General features: G+C 47.2%; 1 protein-coding gene across 1 annotated transcript in view; it reads right to left on the bottom strand.

Annotated features, from left to right (window-relative positions):
* Positions 1 to 18,995, bottom strand: part of LOC136611105 (E3 ubiquitin-protein ligase RNF213-like) — a 228,127-nt gene that overhangs the window by 176,028 nt on the left and 33,104 nt on the right. Inside the window, exons 8-12 of the mRNA XM_066590378.1 lie at positions 14,623 to 14,796; positions 14,395 to 14,541; positions 2,257 to 2,870; positions 490 to 655; positions 167 to 384 (exon numbers count right to left, since the gene is read on the bottom strand). Coding sequence (XP_066446475.1) covers positions 167 to 384; positions 490 to 655; positions 2,257 to 2,870; positions 14,395 to 14,541; positions 14,623 to 14,796 — 1,319 coding nt within the window. The remainder of the gene's footprint in view (positions 1 to 166; positions 385 to 489; positions 656 to 2,256; positions 2,871 to 14,394; positions 14,542 to 14,622; positions 14,797 to 18,995) is intronic.

Raw genomic sequence — 18,995 nt, 5'->3', positions numbered from 1 at the left:
TGACTAAAACATGTTACTATTACATGTCTAAAGGGTCACTGTCATTCTGTAAAACTTTAAACTGTTACTAACCTAGCAGAAACTTTTCCCACATCTGACGCACTACTTGGTTTCGTGTTCTTCAGACTTCAGCACAGTATTCTATAAATGTTTCTGATACACTTACCAACTTTTTGGGGAGGTTTCGGTCACTTTGTAAAGCTTTCCACAGTTTTTGCAAACATCCCATTAAGTCATCAAAGCCAGAATTTGAATCCAGCTCATACAATAAACATGAATAGCCCAGAACTGCATCATGGAAACAGGCAACGCGATCTACGTCCATATCATTCTCACCAGCAGAGATGGAGGCCAAGTCAACAAACACTTTCAATTCATTGACATCTAAAGTCGAATAAAAAAATAATACAGTTTAAAAAAGCCCCGTGGCCGACAGTCAACCACACAATGCATCACTAGATCACTACCAAACAAAATCATGTAGGGTACCTTCCAATGCTTCCTTCACCCAGAGCAAAAAGTCCTTTCCTGATAGAACTTCCTGAAGGCATTCGATATGTTCATCTTTTATTTCTGACAGAAGTTTTCTGGTTTTTATTACTTTATCACTAATGCAAGAAAGCGGCTTTTGTTTATAGTTCTCAAAGTTACTGGCCTAAAAGAGCAAACAAAAAACAAAAATCAAGCTAAAACATATTATATACTGTAAAATACTGTATACTGGTCTGTATGAGGTTTACTTATGATTGAGTAATAATTTTACTGTGTAGGTCTGTGTGACAACCATATGCATTGCAGGTCTGTTTTTTACATCAAAACGTGATCTGTCTCATAAAAAAATATACAAAATAAGGGAGATTGAATAATAATACCTTCACACGGCCACCTACTGGAAGGCAGCATTCCTTCAAGCCAAAAACAGACTCTTTATACAAGCCTTGTAACAATGACTGGGAATTAAAACCATTATAGGTATTATTCCATCTCCCTTATTTTGCATATTACCCAGAGCAGCGTGAATGGTCTTTTGATTCCTCTCACTCACCGTCTAGGTGCTCTCTCTAAGGAGAAAAGATAAACAATTTAAAATTGTTTAACAATGATCAGTAAAAACCTGAGTGCACACCGATATCCTCTGTGTGCACTCCCTTTTCTTTGAGGCGCCAATCGGCTTGAATTCGTGTAAAAATATATATATATTTGTACGTATTTCTATAGCTCCATTGAATATAAGGCTTTGTTCACATGTGTTGTTTGTTGCAGTTTTCAAACCAACTGGTTTAATGTAAATAAGTAAAGCAAATGCATCCAAAACAATAATTGGTCGTGTGCCATTGCATAGGAGCGATCATTGCTTAGTGAATGGAGGCGGAGCAGGCTGGGATTCATTCTGTCCGCCTACCTCCACTCACAATCAATGGGCAGTCGTTTATAGATGATTGACTGCCTCTTTTTTATGGGCCAATTACCGTTCACATATCATTCGTTGAGATTATGCACGCATAAAAACTGAATGAATTATTGCTCGCCATTCATTCGCTGCATGCAAATACAATTAACAATTGCTCCGATTCCCGCGATCCAGCGAGAATCTGAACGATAATTGGCCCATGCAAAAGGGCCCTAAGCTTTAGGGTGCATTCACACGAACGTATATCGGCTCGGTTTTCACGCCGAGCCGATATACGTCATCCTCGTGTGCAGGGGGGAGGATGGAAGAGCCAGGAGCAGGAACTGAGCTCCCGCCCCCTCTCTGCCTCCTATCTGCCCCTCTGCACTATTTGCAATGAAAGGAGGTGGGGCGGGGCTAAGTTCCGATAATTAGCCCCGCCCCCGCCTCTCCCCATTGCAAATAGTGCAGAGGGTCGGAGAGGAGGCAGAGAGGGGGCGGGAGCTCAGTTCCTGCTCCTGGCTCTTCCATCCTCCCCCCCCCCCCCCCCGGCACACGAGGACAACGTATATCGGCTCGGCGTGAAAACTGAGCCGATATATGTTCATGTGAATGCAGCCTTAGTGTCGTTGTTTTTGTTGACAATGGAGACTGTGATGCAGTGCAGAATCTATTGTACGATTGATAGCATCAGCACCTGAGAGATCCCACTAACCAGGGTCCAAACGTTACGCTTGCGCCAAGCTTTGCAACTTTTGTATGTCAGTTTTGGCCTCAATAACTAATTTATAGATAAAGATAAACAATTCAAATTAATGGAAAAAATAACTTGTGCCTCGATAAAGTGATGCTTTCAGAGTACTTACAAATTCCAGCAGCATCTTCAAGATTTGGAAATTCCCAGAGAGATTTAATAAAGTTTTCACGTCATAGATGACCTTTGCTGAACGGAAAGCCAAGTCAAGCTGGTGATATTGCTCTATCTGCTTCACACGTTGAGAGATCCATCCACCACGGTCCTCAGCTATCGAGTGACACAAGCCTTTAAATTCATCTTTCAACTGGTCGTACTTATTTTTGAAGTCATTCAAAAATGTGTCAACGACTTCAAATGTGACGTTCCCAGTCTTTAAATCATTGTAAATTATTTTGCAATGCTCAAGCGAGGGAGTAAAGAGTCTCTCCACCAGTTCCTCCAATGTTATTTCAGCATCTTCTTCATTTGGACTTTCGTCACTCTCTACATCTTGGAGGTCTTTTGCAAGTAAAGTCTCTTGTTGCTCCAAGCAAGTGCGGAAAACATGACTGTTCTCGAACATGTGTACTCTGCGGGCAATGTCTATCAGGTCAGATGACAGTTTATAGTAGGAAGCAGAGTCTCCTTGGACATCTTTACCAAGAAGCTTCACAGATATTAAGTCATTCAGCTTTTGCTGCCCCAGAGGTTGTGAATGCCTCCTCTGAACTTCAGAAACATTTACTGCAATTAAAGGAATCGAGAAGAATGGCTTAATTATCATAAGCTAAAGCCTATCCCACTGTGAGGCAATGAATTACAGACAAGAATACCAGATTCTATATCAATTACATGTAACATTAAAATTACGTTTCATACCGTGTTTCCCCGAAAATAAGATCCTGTATTATATTAATTTTTGCCCCAAAAGAGGCACTTGGCCTTATTTTTGGGGGGATATCGTATTATACTTACCTAGCACCCGCGGTCCGTGTCCTCCTACTGGTCTCCAGGGCTCTGGTGCGCTTGCCTGCAGTCCTCAGCTGCCAACCGAAGATCACTTCCTGGTTCTGAGATTCATGAATCCCGCCTACAGGAAGTGATTGCTCTGATTGGCTGGCAGCACTCAAGAACCAATCAATGCAGTGCTCAATAAAAACAATGCAATGGCTGTGGTTGATTCATTGAGCACTGCATTGATTGGTTCTTAGAGCGCTGCTCAGCCAATCAACAGCCATTGCATTGAGCAAGTGGGATTTTTGAATTGGCTTAGCGCTGTTCGTTTCAGCGGAGTCTCTGCATCTCTGGCGGCTTTTCCTCACTCCGCAGCAGACACCACTCTCGCCGCAGGAGATGCAGACCCGAACGCCGCTCAGCCAATTCATAAATCCCGCCTCCATAACACGATGGCTGTGATTGGTTCTTCGTGTGCTGCTCAGCCAATTCATAAATCTCGCCTCCCCAAAGCGATGGCTGTGATTGGTTCTTCGTGCGCTGCTCAGCCAATCAATGCACCGCCATTTACCGAAATCAGATTTTTACTTTGCATAATGATTTGGAACACAGTGTTCAAGTTTCATCATCCAAGTAGCTTCCTCTGTGATAGGATATATATCATAGTGGGAAAAATTGCTTAAATCTAGTCCCTGAGGTGGCGTGAACCTTATTGCCTTTCGAATTAAAGGGCTATTCCAGTATTTTTTGTATATAAATTGGAAGACGAAAAAACTTTTCTAACAAACACGTATTCAACAATATTATTCAGCTAGCTTACTTATACCAGCACAGCAGACATGGGTCACCCAATGCGTTACCTGAACAGGACTAATATTTGTTGCAAGTCATTTGGCATAGTTTTCACATGTCGTGATCCATGGCGTTAATTACTAACAGAATTACTGATGTTCCAGGACTAATGCATCTCGCATTGGATTGGCACTGCAATGTACTGGTGTAGTGTGTATTTAATAGCACAGCGGCACAGTCAATCTATGCAGGAAACCTAACGCGCCATTCATCAAGCATGGCACCGCTACATCTGTACATGACATAGGACATATGCTCAGTCACATAACAAGTGCAGATTATTCTTGATATTCTCTTCTGACTCCTTTCAGACGAGTGTTTTACATTCACAGGATCACCTTTTGCTGGAGGCTTTTTCTCTATCACACCATTCTTGCTATACTTTCCACATGAGAAAACCCTGCAAAGTTGGCAGTGAAATCCCGGCCCCGGCTAGTCCAGCACTGATGACCAGCCTTATTGCAAGTCATTCAGGTCGCTGGATTTTCCCATCTAATGTGGATCCCCATTGAAACCGATCCACGGAAAACTTGTCATGTGATTTTATGTGGCACCTGGGGTCAAGGGGATAATTTCCATATAGAGAAACTCCAATTGTGAAAGGGACGGGGTCTCTAATAAAGGGCCCATTCTTATAAATAGTAAATGTGCAACTTCAAATAAAGGTATCAATACTAGACCGTTTGGAGGCCAGAATTTAACCACTTTTTTTTCTATTTTTTTGTACCCACTTATTACAAAATTATAACTCTTATTTATCCATCAACTAGGGGCTTGTTTTTTGCAGGACAAGTTCTTTTTCTTAAATGATACTATATAATGTACTAAAAGAACTTTTTAAAAACATTCTAAGTGAAGTGAAATGGAAAAAAAAAATTGTGTGAACTTTTGGTGTCTGTGTGTGTGAATGGGGGGGGGGTCTTGTTTCTACAGTGTACACACAATGTTACAGGTATGGCTTGATAGGCAATCTGCAATGGCAACCCTGGGGACTTTCAGTAGGCACCGGCAGCCTTGGCAACCAAACGGCACCCATCAATCTCATCACGAGGGGTCGTTCGGTACTGCCGAACATTGATCAGGACATTTAAAGGGTTAACAGCTACGATGCTGATCGAAGCTGTTGCAAGCGGGTGTTAGCTGTAAGAAACAGCCATCACCCGCATTGCATGGAGTGGGATCAACTCCCAACCCCCCTCCATACAAGCCTCTATGACTTAAATGTACGTCCTAGAGCATTCAGGGGTTAAAAATCTGTCAATCTTGTCGGGCTTTGTTCTATAAGGGGTGTCAAAAGTATAGAGAGAATGGTGTGATCGAGGACAAATATCTGCCTTAAGGGGACACAACAACTAAAGGGGTCAGAGAATTGTTATGAGCAGGTGATATACAGTCAAGTAAACTGCAGCCAAATAAAACGGATGCTCCAGCTACAGTGTACAAGTTCACAACTTCTTGTTCCTCAGCAGCGATCGGCTGTAACATCAGACGAGTAGTTTGAGCAATATCGATAGGAGAAACAGAAAGAGTGAGAATGCAAAGGGCAGAAGAGCACAAAAACTGGACGACCAACAGAAAACCATCACCTGGTCAAATGAATCCAGATTCCTTTTGCACCACACTCCTGAAAAGGTCAGAATTTGGTGCAAGCAGCATGAATTGATCATTTGGAAATCTTGGAAGTTACAAGAATTGTATCAAATCAGCAACTGAAAAGGATGGCGGGGGAGGGAGGGGAGGTTCAAAGTTTTTTTTGCCCAGGACCTCATGTTTGGTAAATCCAGTCCTTTGAAGTAGAGATGAGCGAGCACACTCGTCCGAGCTTGATGCTCGCTCGAGTATTAGGGTGCTCGAGATGCTTGTTACTCGAGACGAACACCACGCGGTACTCGAGTCAATTGCATTTCCTTCCCCGCATGTTTAGCGCCATTTTCTAGCCAATAGACATGCAGGGAAGGCATTACCACTTCCTCCTCTGACGTGCCAGCCCTATCCCACCCCACAGCAGTGAGTGGCTGGTGAGATCAGGTGACTGCCGAGTACTTAAACTGGTCCCACCCGCGGCTCGCCTCAGACACATGCTGGCAGAGGTTGGGGAAAGTGCTGCTGCTCATTCAGGGAAAGTGTTAGTGTAGGATCCTGTCTTCAAGAATCCCAATGGTCCTTCTTAGGGCTACATCTGACCGTGTGCATTTTAGTTATGGCCTACTGGGAGTTGTAGTGCTTCAATTTTTGTATTACGCATCTAGGCCTGTTAGCAGCCTGTCAGTAATAGCGTTCTTAGGCTGTTGTGTCGTACAATCCCGCTCTCACCGTAAAACAGCACTCAAATAATTCCTAGCCTGCTGTGAACGACTAAATTAATACCGTTCTCTGTCTGCAGTGAATTAGACAGAGTGTTGGGGCACAGCCACTTGTATAGGGAAAGTTATATACAATATACAGTCCGTATCCTCCGTGCAAAAACCCTAAAGCTCCTTCGTTGGGCTACATCTGACCGTGGGCATTTTAGTTGGGGCCTGCTGGGAGTTGTAGTGCTTCAATTTTTGTATTACGCATCTAGGCCTGTTAGCAGCCTGTCAGTAATAACGTTCTCATGCTGCAGTGCAGTACAACCAGCTCTCCCCGTGAAACTGCACTCAAATAATTCCTAGCCTGCTGTGAACGACTTCATTTATACCGTTCTCTGTCTGCAGTGAATTAGACAGAAGTCTCACCGCTAAACAGTACTGAAATATTAGCATTTCAGCTCTGCCGCTGTGCAGAGCATCTCACAATACCATTTCCGTTGGTAGGGTTAAGAAAGCCGCAGTTACCAGCACTATCCACTGACTTTAGAGTCTTCTCCCACTCCACACAGCCTCTATTATCTACAAGTCTCTGTGAGCAGCAAATTACCCCTAGGTATCAGCGCAAGACAGCGGGTTACTTTTTCTAGTCAGAGCATAGAGCCTCCGCTATCTACAAGTCTCTGTGTGCGGTGAATTAAGCCACAGTTGTCAGTACTGTATAGTGGGGTAATTTATTTGGGACCTGTCCTATTCTTAATCCGCCATGATGAGGAGTAGGGGTAAGGGTCGAGGACGCGGATGTGGACGCGGACGTCCAAGTGAGGGTGCGGGCACAGGCCGAGTTCCTGGACGTGGTGAATCACAGCCGGCTGCTGTGGGATTAGGAGAGAGGCAAGTTTCTGGGGTCCCCAGCTTCATATCACAATTTATGGGTCCGCGTGGTAGACCTTTATTACAAACAGAGCAGTGTGAGCAGGTCCTGTCGTTGATGGTAGAAAATGCATCCAGCAATGTATCGACCACCCAGTCTTCTACGTAGTCCACTACTCCCGGCCAAGGGACTGCAACTCTGAATCCTCTGGCTGCTGCTCCTCCTTCCTCCCAGCCTCCATGAAAATGACATATTCTGAGCAGGCAGACTCCCAGTAACTGTTCTCGGGTCCCTGCCATGAGTGGGAAAAACTGGTTCCTCTCTTACCTGAGGAGTTTGTCGTGACCGATTCCCAACCTTTGGAAAGTTCCCGGAGTCCGGGTGATGAGGCTGGGGACTTCCGGCAACTGTCTCAAGAGCTTTTAGTGGGTGAGGAGGATAATGATGATGAGACACAATTGTCTGTCAGTGAGGTAATAGTAAGGGCAGTAAGTCCAAGAGAGGAGCGCACAGAGGATTCGGAGGAAGAGCAGCTGGACGATGAGGTGACTGACCCCACCTGGTTTGCTAAGCCTACTGAGGACAGGGCTTCAGAAGGGGAGGCAAGTGCAGCAGCAGGACAGGTTGGAAGAGGCAGTGGAGTGGCCAGGGGTAGAGGCAGGGCGAGAGCAAAGAATCCCCCAACTGTTTCCCAAAGCACGCCCTCGCGGCAAGCCTCTGTGCAGAGGGCTAGGTGTTTAAAGGTGTGGATGCTTTTCAGTGACAGCGAGGATGACCGATGAACAGTGGTGTGGAACCTGTGTCGCACCAAGATCAGCCGGGGAGCCACCACTACCAGCCTCACCTTCACCAGCATGCGCAGGCATATCATGGCCAAGCACACCACAAGGTGGGACGAAGGCTGTTCACCGCCTCCGGGTCACACCACTGCCTCTGCCCCTGTGCCCCAACCTGCCACACAGATCCAATACCCCTCTCAGGACACAGACACGAGCGCCTCCCGGCCTGCACCCACACCTTCACCTCCACTGTCCTCGACCCCATCCGGTAATGTCTCTCAGCGTAGCGTTCAGCTGTCGCTAACACAAGCGTTAGAGCGAAAGCGCAAATACGCCACCACGCACACGCATGCACAAGATTTAAATGTGAATATTGCCAAATTAATCAGCCTGGAGATGCTGCCGTACAGGCTTGTGGAAACGGAGGCTTTCAAAAACGTGATGGCGGCGGCGGTCCCGCATTACTCGGTCTCCAGTCGCCACTATTTTTCCTGGTTTGCAGTCCCAGCCCTATACCAGCACGTCTCCCGCAACATTAATCGTGCCCTCACCAACGCAGTTACTGGGAAGGTCCACTTAACCACGGACACGTGGACAAGTACTGGCGGGCAGGGCCACTATATCTCCCTGACACATTGGGTGAATTTTCTGGAGGCTGGGACCAAGTCCGAGCCTGGGACCGCTCATGTCCTACCCACACCCAGAATAGCAGGTCCTACCTTGGTGCTGGTATCTGCAGTGTTTTATGCCACCTCCTCGAAACCCTCCCCCTCCTCCTCTTATGCAACCTCTACCTCTCAATTAAGAAGTGTGAGCGGCATGTTGTCAGCAGTCGGTATCGCGCAGCGCGGCAGCACAGCGGTGGGCAAGCGTCAGCAGGCCATGCTGAAACTAATCAGCTTTGGTGACAAGAGGCACATGGCCCCCGAACTGTTGCAGGGTCTGACAGAGCAGACCGACCTCTGGCTTTCACCGCTGAGCCTCCAACCGGGCATGGTCGTGTGTGCCAATGGCCGTAACCTGGTGGCGGCTCTGCAGCTCGGCAGCCTCACACACGTGCCATGCCTGGCCTACGTTTTCAATCTGGTGGTTCAGTGGTTTCTGAAAAACTCCCCCTATTTGTCTGACCTGCTCGGCAAGGTGTGCCGCGTCTGCGCACATTTCCGCAAGTCCACCACGGATGCTGCCACCCTGAGGACCCTGCAACATCGGTTTCAGCTGACAGAGCTCAAACTGCTGTGCGACGTGTCCACACGGTGGAATTCTACGCTTCACATGTTGGCCAGGCTGTAGAGCAATAGTGGAATACCAACTCCAGCATGGGCGACGTAGTGGTAGTCAGCCTCCCCAATTCTTTACCGAGGATTGGGCCTGGATGGCAGATATCTGACAGGTCCTTGGAAACTTTGAAGAGTCTACCCAGATGGTGAGCGTCGATGCTGCAATCATTAGCGTTACCATCCCGCTGTTTTTCCTGCTGAGAAGTTTGCTGCAAAGCATAAAGGCCGATGTTTTGCGGTTGGAACAGGAAACGGGGGATGACAGTATGTCGCTTGATAGCCAGACCACCCTCATATCTATATCTCAGCGCGTTTTGGAGGAGGAGGAGGAGGGGGAGGAGCAGGAGGAGGAGGGGAAAGAGACAGCTGGGCACACTGCAGAGGGTACCCATGCTGCTTGCCTCTCATCTGTTCAGCGTGTATGGGCTGTGGAGGAGGAGGAGGATCCTGAAAGTCATCTTCCTTGTGAGGACAGGGATGTGTTGCGTACTGGTACCCTGGCACACATGACTGACTTCATGTTAGGCTGCCTTTCCCGTGACCCTAGCATTAGACGCATTCTGGCCAACACGGATTACTGGGTGTACACCCTTCTCGACCCACGGTATAAGGAGAACCTTTCAACTCTCATTCCCGAAGAGGAAAGGTGTACAAGAGTTATGCAATACCACAGGGTCCTGGAGAAAAAAGTAATGCTAAACTTCCCATCTGACAGCGCTAGAAGACGCAGTTCCGAGGGCCAAGTAGCAGGGGAGGCGCGAGGATCAGGCACCATGTCCAGCGCAGGCAGGGGAACACTCTCCAAGGCCTTTGCCAGCTTTATGGCTCCCCAGCAAGACTGTGTCACCACTCCCCAGTCAAGGCTGAGTCGGAGGGAGCACTGTAAAAAGATGGTGAGGGAGTACATAGCCAATCATACCACCATCCTCCGTGATGCCTCTGCTCCATACAACTATTGGGTGTCAAATCTGGACACGTGGCAACAACTTGCGCTGTACGCCCTGGAGGTGCTGGCCTGCCCTGCCGCTAGTGTCTTGTCAGAGAGGGTGTTTAGTGCAGCTAGGGGAATCATCAGGGATAAGCGTACCCGCCTGTAAACTGCCAGTGCCGACATGCTTACACTCATAAAGATGAACAAAGGCTGGATTTCCCCAGACCTCTCTTCTCCACCGGAGGAGAGCAGCGGAACCTAAAGATTCTTTTCGCTGCAACCAGAGAAAAAAGCATTCTCTATCACTGGAAAAAAAGGGGAATTAGCTTTGTCAATAACTCTTGGATATTATTACTCCTCCTACTCCTCCTAAAACAGCATGTCATCACGCTGAACTGACAATTTTTCAGCGGCCCAAAAGGCTCTGCTTACAATTTTTTTTACAAGTTTTCAAAGTTTCAAAAGTATTGATACTTTAACAGAAACCAATTTTTTTCACAGGGCTGCCTCCAGGCTCTTTCAGAAATTAAGCAACAGCGAGCTGTATCTTTGCGGTTGAGCAATTTTTCAGGGGTACACAAATTTTTCTGGCCCTCGCCTATACTGGGGTCTGCCTATACTTCTGCTACAGAAATGTTACAGGGGTCTACGTATACCTTTGCTACAGAACTGTTACTGGGGTCCGCCTCTACTTTTTCTACAGAAATGTTACTGGCGTCTGCCTATACCTTTACTACAGAAATGTTACTGGAGTCTGCTTATAATTCTGCTACAGAAATGTTACAGGGGTCTGCCTATAATAATAATAATAATAATAATCTTTATTTGTATAGCGCCAACTTATTCTGCAGCGCTTTCAGGCATGGATAAATGCAAAACAATACAACAATTGCAACAATTACAATGTGAGGTACATTGGGTTAGACACAAATGGGTTGAGGGTGGTACAGGAGGTGCAGGGGTTGGGGAACACAGGCAATAGGAAATTTCATGTACAGATCATTTATTAGAAGGCAAACAGGGTGGGGCACCATAGGGAGGGGTGAGGGACTGGGTCAGGAGATTTGGTATGCTTCCCTGAAGAGGTGCGTTTTTACGGCACGTCAGAAATTTCGTGCATCGGGAATTGTCCGGTTGCCTTGGGGTAGAGCATTCCAGAGGATGGGTGCTGCTCTGGTGAAGTCCTGTAGGCGAGCATGTGAGGTTCGTATTACAGGGGTGTTTAGTCTGAGTGTGTTAGCCGATCGGAGTGAGCGGGCTGGGTGGTGTACTGACAGTAGGGAGGCGATGTATGGTGGCGCAGCGCCATGCAGAGCTTTGTGAGTGAGGTAGAGGAGTTTAAATTTAGTTCTGCAGTGGATGGGCAGCCAATGCAGCGACTGGCATAATGCAGAGGCGTCTGAATAACGACTGGATAGAAAAATGAGTCTAGCTGCTGCATTTAGTATGGATTGGAGTGGAGCAAGTCTAGTGCGGGAGAGACCGATGAGTAGTGAGTTGCAGTAGTCAAGCCGGGAGTGGATGAAGGCAACCACGAGTGTCTTTAGTGTGTCCGTGGTTAGGAACGGACGTATTTTAGCAATATTTCTGAGGTGCATGTGGCATGTTTGGGCCACAGTTTGGATATGGGGGGTAAAGGAGAGGTCAGAGTACAGTGTGACCCCAAGGCATCGGACATGCCGCCTGGGGGTTATGATGGTGCCAGACACTGGAATGGAGATGTTGAGGGGAGGTCGGTTAGAAGGTGGAAAGACAAGGAGGTCAGTTTTAGAGAGGATTAGTTTGAGAAAAAGGGAGGACATAGTGTTAGAGACAGCGGACAGACAGTCGGTGATATTTTGGAAGAATGGTCCAGAGATCTCACGAGAGGAGGTGTATAGTTGGGTGTCATCAGTGTAGAGATGGTATTGGAGGCCTATACCTTTGCTACAGCAATGTTACAGGGGTCTGCCTATACCTTTGCTACAGGAATGTTAAAGGGGTCTGCCTATACCTTTGCTACAGGAATGGTTCAGGGGTCTGCCTATACCTTTGCTACAGGAATGTTACTGGGGTCTGGCTATACTTCTGATACAGAAATGTTTCAGGGGTCTGCCTATACCTTTGCTACAGAAATGTTACTTGGGTCTGCCTATACTTCTGCTACAGAAATGTTACAGGGGTCTGCCTATACTTTTACTACAGAAATGTTACTGGGGTCTGCCTATACTTCTGCTACAGAAATGTTACTGGGGTCCGCCTATACTTCTGCTACAGAAATGTTACTGGGGTCCGCCTCTACTTTTACTACAGAAATGTTACAAGGGTCTGCCTATACCTTTACTACAGGAATGTTACAGGCGTTTACCTATACTGTGGGTACACAAAGACTTAAGTAGGGTGCAGAGTGCAAATGGCTTTCCCCTTGCGGTGCTGATTGAGCTATCTGACACCTACACAGAATGAATTGTGTGGAGACACATGGATTTCCCATTGCTATGTAACTCAGGGCACCTTGGATCACACAAGGTGGAGGCTGGGACCGAGCCTGACTCATGGCCCACTCACATACTTCCCACACAGACTATAGCGTGTCCTGGTCATAGTTTCTTGGCCTTGTAATGCCACCTCCTCCTCCTGCTTAGGGTAAGGGGATCAGCACTGGGCAACATGTATTTTCTCTCGTGTTACCATAGTTATGTGCGGCACTGGTTTGAGCCAAACAAAAGAAGCATTACTGCATTAATGAGACGTTCACAGCTGTACTAGCATCGGAGTTTGCTTTATGCCCACAATTGCTGAGGGTGTGTGCAGAGGCCGAGGTCCTGGAGGAAATGCAACTGCGCCAGGTTGGGCCTGTGGAACTTGTTCCTGGTTAATCCAGTCTTTGGAGTGATCAAAACAACCACAACTAATTAAATGAGACGTTCACTGCTGTACTAGCATCGGACTCTGCTTTATGCCCACGATTGCTGAGGATGTGTGCAGAGGCCGAGGTCCTCAGCGGAGTGAAAGTCTGCCATGTTTGGGCACTGTAATTGCTTCATGTTTAATACTTTCCTTGGATTCCTTTGGCTCACCTATGCTGTGCACAAAGACTTCCCATAGCGGTGTTTTACCTGTCTGACACTAATACACTGACTGACTAGGGCAGAAAAGTAAACCGAGGCCCTTCGCAGGGTGAAACTCTGCCATGTTTGGGCACTCTGATTTCTTCATGTGTAATACCATGCTTGAGTTCCTTGGGCTCGCCTATGCTGTGAGTGCACAAAGACTTCCCATTGCGTTGCTTTACCTGTCTGGCACAAATACACTGACTGACTAGGGCAGAAATGTGGGCCGAGGTCTTTGGCGGGGTGAACTCTGCCATGTTTGGGCGCTCTGATTTCTTCTTGTATAATACCATCTTTGTGCACCATAGACAAGCCCAAGGAACTCAAAGACTTTCCATTGCGGTGTTGAGCTATCTAACACCTACACAGAATGAATTGTGTGGGGACACATGGATTTCCCATTGCTATGTGACTCGCGGCACCTTGGGTCACACAAGATGGAGGCTGGGACCGAGCCGGACCCTGGGCCCGCTCACGTGCTTCCCACACAGAGTATTGCTGCATTGTGGAGATGTGTAGAAGTGCTGTGCTGGCACCTGAGTCCCCTTTATGCCCACGTTTGCAGCTCCTGATAATTTTGCGACGGAGGTGGCACGGGATTGGAATGATGATCATATGTCAATTTATCATCAATTCTCAACAGCATTGTGGGCTATCGCCCCCATTTTCAAAGAGGGTCGCTGCCTGGTCCTGCCAACCCTCTGCAGTGTGTGCCTCCGGTTCCTCCTCATCACAGATGCACTTAGAAATAGACAGGAGGGTGGTGTAGCTATGAAGCAAGCCTGTGGCATGAGGGCAGCTGAACGCTTCGCAGGCTAACTTTTGTGTGCGATGTGGACGCAGGGTCGTGTGGGGGGTTGGGCAGCATATAACCCAGGAGAAGAGGCAGCAGTGTCACCTGCAGGCAATGATTGTCCTTGGTTGCAGGTAGTGTGGTGCTTAACTAAGGTATGCCTTGCTAATGAGGGTTTGTCCGAAGTAAAGACTCTTGCCCCCATTTTGGCTTAATAGTGGGATATGGGAGCCTCAGATGCAGCCATGCATGCTGCCCCTGCCCTTCCCTATCCGTTTCTGTGGTGTTTCCATGACTTTCTGATGTTTTCTGGTGTTTCACAAGTCATCAGCTATGCAGAGCATCGGTCCCATACAAAAATGCTCGAGTCGCTCATTGACTGCAATGGGGTTCGTTACTCGAAAGTAGCATTCAGTAAGTTGTACCTCTCACACGCAGAGCAATCCTCTGGATCATTTTGAGGAGACTGTCCACCCACCCACGCTCGGTCTTTATAGTGTTTAATTCTCTTTCCCTCCACTTCAGGACTTCTTCTATTTCCTGCAGCCGGATGTTCTCTCTTTTTTCTATTTCTAAAAAATAAAGATAAATCAGTTACATTATGTTGCCATCAGTCTTCAATAAATATATTACTTGGAACCAAAAGTACTTACTAAGTCTACAAATGTCCAAAAACTTTTTTTTGCTATTCAGAATGTATTCCAAATGTTTAACCAGCGCCGTTCCATCTATGACACTTCTTCTGGCTTTTAGAAACACGGATTCGGAGATAGCCACCAACTCCTGAATATCCTCGCTGATATGCTCAATGATTCTGGAGTCTGTTCCTATAAAAAAAATATGAAAAGATATAATGCCGTCATTTTTGCCTTTTTTTTAAAATTCGTTTTCCAGTCATAAACTTAGCAGATATCCACAAGATAGGGGATAACTGTCTGATCACTTGGACCCCCTGGGATCACAAGACCTAGGCCCCCAAGTTCCCTTAGTGTATGGAGCGGTGATTTGCATATATTAAAAACACCAAAAGGGAAAATTTATTTAAAAAATGTTTTCATATTTACAACTGCAGTATGTCAGACATGTACATATTGTACTTATTTCCTAGTAGCTCAGTGATGGTGAACCTTTTAGAGACTGAGTGCCCAAACTGCAACCCACAACCCACTTATTTATAGCAAAGTGCCAACACGTCAGGAGGCGGGGCTTATCATGACATATGTTTTTACCTCTCTTGTTCTAAAAAGGACAGGGCTGTTTCGAAATAGACAGGGTGCAGATTTTGACTGCTTTTTGGATGCGGAAATGCTGCAGAATTTGCCACGGAAAGTTCTGCTAAGGACATTTTGCTGAATTTCTGCGTGTAAACATACCCCAGCAATAATAGTGACCCCCAATGGCGGGCCCAGTGCTAACAGTGACTCCCCACAGCGGCTCCAGCAGTAACAGTGACCCCCCACAGCGGCCCCAGGGGCAACAGTGACTCCCCACTGCGCCCCCAGTGGTAACAGTGACCCCCCACAGCGGCCCCAGCAGTAACAGTGACATCCCACAGAGGCCCCAGTGGTAATAGTGACATCCCACAGCAGCCCCAGCGGTAACAGTGACATCCCACAGTGGCCCCAGCAGTAACAGTGAAATCCCACAGTGGCCCCAGCGGTAACAGTGACATCCCACAGGGGCCCCAGCTGTAGTAAAAACATCACACAGTGGCCCCAGTGGTAATAGTGACATCCCACAGAGACTCCATTGGTAATAGTGATATCCTACAGTGGTCTCAGCGTTAATAGTGACATCCCACAGCAGCCCCAGTAGTAATAGTGACATGCCACAGTGGCCTCCGGTAAGAATAGTGACATGCCACAGTGGCCCCCAGTAATAATAGTAACATCCCACAGTGGCACCAATAGTAAAAGTAACATCCCACAATAGCCCTCAGCGGTAATATTGACATCCTACAGTGGCCCAGTAGTGCCCCCTTAAGTCCCATATACTTACCCTCTCCTCCTCGTGGAACACCGCTGCTCCTCTGCTCGGCACTGCTGCTGGCGCTGATCCCACGTGCACACTGTGACATCAGTGTGTTGCCGAATGCCTCCTTCCCTGGTCTCACAGAACCCTAGAGGAGATGTCAGGGGAGAGGGGAGGAGGATCCCGGCTGCATACTGATGTCACAGTGTGCGCCGTGACCAGTGCTGCTAGCAGCACAGCTCATTGAATACCGGCAGGGAAGCCGCAGCCCCTGCCGGTATTCACTAACATGGTGAGTGGCCGACTGCAGTGTGTGACAGTAGGGAGGGTTCGGCATATTGCCTCTGGCACGCGTGCCATAGGTTCGCCACCACTGTCCTAGAATCTTTCAAGATGAAGACCATTGAACTACACCTTGCAATCACATATATATATATATATATATATATATATATACAGCCTCCATGCCCGCCCATATCACATCTTGTATCCAAGTTAGAGGTAGCCCAATAGGGTAGTAAAGCCTCAATGCCCGCCTGTATCATATCCTGTATCCAAGCTAGAGGCAAGACATCAAGGTGCTAGAACTTTCATGCCCACCTGTATTACGTCTTGTATCCAAGCTAGAGACGGTACAGCAGTGTAATAGAGCATCCATGCCCACCCGTATCACATCTTGTATCCAAGCTAGAGGTGCTACAACAGAGTACTTGAGCCTCCATGCCCACCCATATCACATCTTGTATCCAAGCTAGAGGTGGTACAGCCAGGTACTGGAGCCTCCATGCCCACCTGTATAACATCTTGTAATGAAGCTAAGGTAATGCAGCAAGGTACTACAGCCTCCATGCCCACCCATATCACGTCTTGTATCCAAGCTAGAGGCAGCCCAACAGGGCACTAGAGCCTCCATATATGCCCATATCACCTCTTGTATCCAAGCTAAAGGCAGCACAACAGAGTACTAGAACTTCCATGCAAGTCCATATCACATCTTGTATTCAAGCCAGAGGCGGTAGAAAAGGGTACTAGAGCCTCCATACCCACCCATATCACATCCTGTATGCAATCTAGAGGCAGCACAGCAAGGTACTAGAGCTTCCATGGCCGCCTATATCACATCTTCTATCCAAGCTATAGGTGGTACAGCAGGGTACCGGAGTCTACGTACCCACCTGTATCACATCTTGCAATTAAGGTAGGGCGGTGCAGCAAGTTAGTTGAGCCTCCATGCATGCCCATGTTACATCTTGTATCCAAGCTATAGAAAGCCCAACACAGTAGTAGAGCTTCCATGCATGCACGTATCACATCTTGTATCCAAGCTAGAGACAGTACAGCAAGGTACTAGAGCTTCTATGCCTACCCGTATCACATCTTCTATCCAAGCTAGAGGCAGCCAAAAAGGGAACTAGAGCCTCCACGCATGCCCATATCACATCTTGTACCCAAGCTAGAGGTGGTACAGCAGGGTACTAGAGCCTACATGCCCATCTGTATCACATCTTGTAATCAAGCTAGGTTGGTACAGCAAAGTACTTGAGCCTCCATGCATGCCAATATTACATCTTGTATCCAAGCTAGAGGCAACCCAACAGGGTACTAGAGCCTCCATACTTGCCCATATCACATCTTGTATCCAAGCTAGAGGCAGCACAACAGAGTACTAGACCCTCCATGACTGTCTGTATCCCATCTTGCATCCAAGCTAGAGGCAGCACAGCAAGGTATTAGAACTTCTATGCCTGTCTGTATCCCATTTTGTATCCAAGATAGAGGCAGTACAGGAGTGTACAAGAACCTCCATGCCTGCCCGCATCACATCTTGTATCCAAGCTAGAGGCAGCCCAACAGGGTACTAGAGCCTCCATGCATACCCATATCACATCTTGTATGCAAGCTAGAGACGGTAGAACAAGGTACTAGAGTCTCCATGCCCACCCATATCACATCTTGTATTCAAGCTAGAGGCAGCCCAATAGGTTACTAGACCCTCCATATCTGCCTGTATCACATCTTATTTTCAAGCAAGAGGCAGTGCAGCAAGGTACTAGACTAGGTGATATACCCGGCTTCGCCCGAGTTAATTTGGTACTGGTGTTTATCTGGTGTTCACACGGAAAATCTTATGAAGTCGTGGTTACTTTAGCGATACCAAGGAAAAAAATATGTTCACCATTTTGCATGGTTCTTTGCGTTACCCAGGAAACACCACGTGGAGGTAACCATGTGACAATTTCTTTATATAAAATGACATCAGGAAGTGAGAGAATTAGATTCCGTACGTAAAATTTGGACGCTAATTCTTTTGCGCTAGAATTAAATAATCGCGTTGGGACCCATTAACTTTTCCTATTTATGACATAATCAGTGCTCGTGCCAAATTTCATGTTTTTATGACATCAGGAAGTGAGAGAATTAGTGGCGAGTCAGGCAGTCAGTCAGTGAATCAGTGAGTGAGTGAGTCAGTGAGGGCTTTCGTCTTTATATATATAGATATAGAGATCCACTTGTTTATTTTGGAAGTAGAGATGAGCGAGCACCAAAATGCTCGGGTGCTCGTTACTCGGGACGAAATAATCGCAATGCTCGAGGGTTCGTTTCGAGTAACGAACGCCATTGAAGTCAATGGGCGACCCGAGCATTTTTGTATTTCGCCGATGCTCGCTAAGGTTTTCATGTGTGAAAATCTGGGCAATTCAAGAAAGTGATGGGAACGACACAGCAACGGATAGGGCAGGCGAGGGCCTACATGTTGGGCTGCATCGCAAGTTCACAGGTCCCACTATTAAGCCACAATACCGGCAAGAGTGCCCCCCCCCCTCCCAACAACTTTTACTTCTGAAAAGCCCTCATTAGCAATGCATACCTTAGCTAAGCACCACACTACCTCCAACAAAGCACAATCACTGCCTGCATGACACTCCGCTGCCACTTCTCCTGGGTTACATGATGCCCAACCCCCCCTGCACGACCCAGTGTCCACAGCGCACACAAAAGTGTCCCTGCGCAGCCTTCAGCTGCCCTCATGCCACACCACCCTCATGTCTATTTA

Source organism: Eleutherodactylus coqui, chromosome 2, assembly GCF_035609145.1.
Source record: "Eleutherodactylus coqui strain aEleCoq1 chromosome 2, aEleCoq1.hap1, whole genome shotgun sequence".
Classification (NCBI taxonomy): domain Eukaryota; kingdom Metazoa; phylum Chordata; class Amphibia; order Anura; family Eleutherodactylidae; genus Eleutherodactylus; species Eleutherodactylus coqui.
The sequence above is the reverse complement of the archived record's forward strand: the minus strand, read 5'-3'. Positions and strand labels throughout refer to the sequence as shown.